This window comes from Buceros rhinoceros, unplaced genomic scaffold (genome assembly GCF_000710305.1).
Source record: "Buceros rhinoceros silvestris isolate BGI_N320 unplaced genomic scaffold, ASM71030v1 scaffold22977, whole genome shotgun sequence".
Classification (NCBI taxonomy): Eukaryota; Metazoa; Chordata; class Aves; order Bucerotiformes; family Bucerotidae; genus Buceros; species Buceros rhinoceros.
In genome coordinates, this window is record NW_010420768.1 from 9,658 (window position 1) to 11,223 (window position 1,566).

The following is a 1,566-nucleotide window of genomic DNA, read 5'->3' on the forward strand; positions in this document are numbered from 1 at the left end:
TTTCTTCAGGCTGCTGTAATTTTAAAATCTTTCATGCTGTTGGAAAAGGTTAATTTGTTTGTCTGAACGCAAACATCCGGCGATGCCTGAAGCTGTTCACCATTTCCTTTCTCTTGCTACCAGAAGCTTTTCCCCCCGCTGCAACTCGCTCTGGAGCTTTACTCGCCGCTTCGTTAAGCTGCTCTCCAGCATTATATTATTTATGAATAAAGGTCACCCCGTGAGGAAGTGGCACAGCTACGAGAAAACAATGTGCACTTTCTAAATTTGAACCGAGTCGTTTCCGTTCTTTGATTTAAGTTTAGTTACTTCCTGTGGTTTCTTGTCCTACGCCGCCGCTGAATCTCTGGATGGGCTCCAGGATAAATTGCACTCTTTCAATGAAATTAGAAACTGCGGCAACAGGCGGCTTAGCTACTACAGCTAGTAAACAGCGCTTAAACTGAGTGTTAGTCCGCTCAGCATTGGGAGGATCAGTGCCTAACTACCTGTGTGAGGGGACGGATCAGCCTGAGCCCCGTGCGTGCTCTCCCCGTGCTCTCCTCATCCGCTCCCACCCTGGTTTGCAGCCAGACAAGCTGCTGAGCAAGAACTTCCACCTCCCGCAGGAGGGCTGAAAGCAGCCTTGGAAACCAGCGGCTTCCTCGGCGAAGCCAAGCCACCCTCCCACAGGCAGAGCCTGGCTTGGCAAGGACACGCGCTCAGCCCCGCACCCCGAAGCGTCTTTGTACCAGGTCAACGTTCCCGCAAGCCGTGGTTCTGCATCAGGATTTTTAGGGATCGGGGACAAACCTTCCCTAAGTGCTTTCAGGCAATTTGCTGACAAAAATAACCTGTGGCCGTGCACCGGCCACCCCCCGCTGTGCTTTCCCTTGGGAGCCCGCAGTCACGGCCGCTGGCAGGACCGGAGGAGCTGTGCCAGGCCAAGGGTAGGTCGAGGCATCAAAGGAAGAGCGCTGCGCCGTGTACCCGGGCGGGTGCTCTGACTCCCTGGGACACGGGTTTACCGTGTGAGACCTTCTGCACCATAACCAGCCTCAGCAGAGCCCACTTTGGGCTGGGCTTGCAGGGTGCCTCAATAACAATCCCTTCTTTCTCTCTCCCGCCCCTTTTCTTTCTCCTTTCCTTCCCCCAGGACACTTAAGAGCAGATTTGTCACCATCGGCCAGACTGCTTTACCAATGGAGCCCCGGATTCCCCACAACGTCACCGTTGTCCCCAACTCCGTGATGGTCCAGCCCTTGCTGGACAGTCGGATCCCCTATGGGCGGCTGCAGCACCCGCTCACCATCCTGCCCATTGACCAAATGAAGACAACTCACATCGAGAACGATTACACCGACAACCCCACCGCTTCCCAGCCAGCAGCCCAGAAGCATCCTCGAGGCCCCCATGAACTGGTTTTGACCAACCAGCACCTGCAGCGCTGTGAGCAGGATGTCACCCACCCCTGGATTTCGTTCAGCGGGCGCCCCAGCTCCATCAGCAGCAGCAGCAGCACGTCTTCAGACCAAAGGCTCTTGGAGCACATGGCCCCGGCGCCCGTGGCAGAGCAATCCTCGCCCA

General features: G+C 55.9%; 1 protein-coding gene across 1 annotated transcript in view; it reads left to right on the forward strand.

The window, feature by feature from the left end:
* The first annotated feature begins 1,172 nt into the window (after nt 1–1,172).
* Nucleotides 1,173–1,566, forward strand: part of SPRY4 (sprouty homolog 4 (Drosophila)) — a 1,020-nt gene continuing 626 nt past the window's right edge. The window contains exon 1 of the mRNA XM_010139427.1: nt 1,173–1,564. Coding sequence (XP_010137729.1) covers nt 1,182–1,564 — 383 coding nt within the window. The 5' untranslated portion in view covers nt 1,173–1,181. The remainder of the gene's footprint in view (nt 1,565–1,566) is intronic.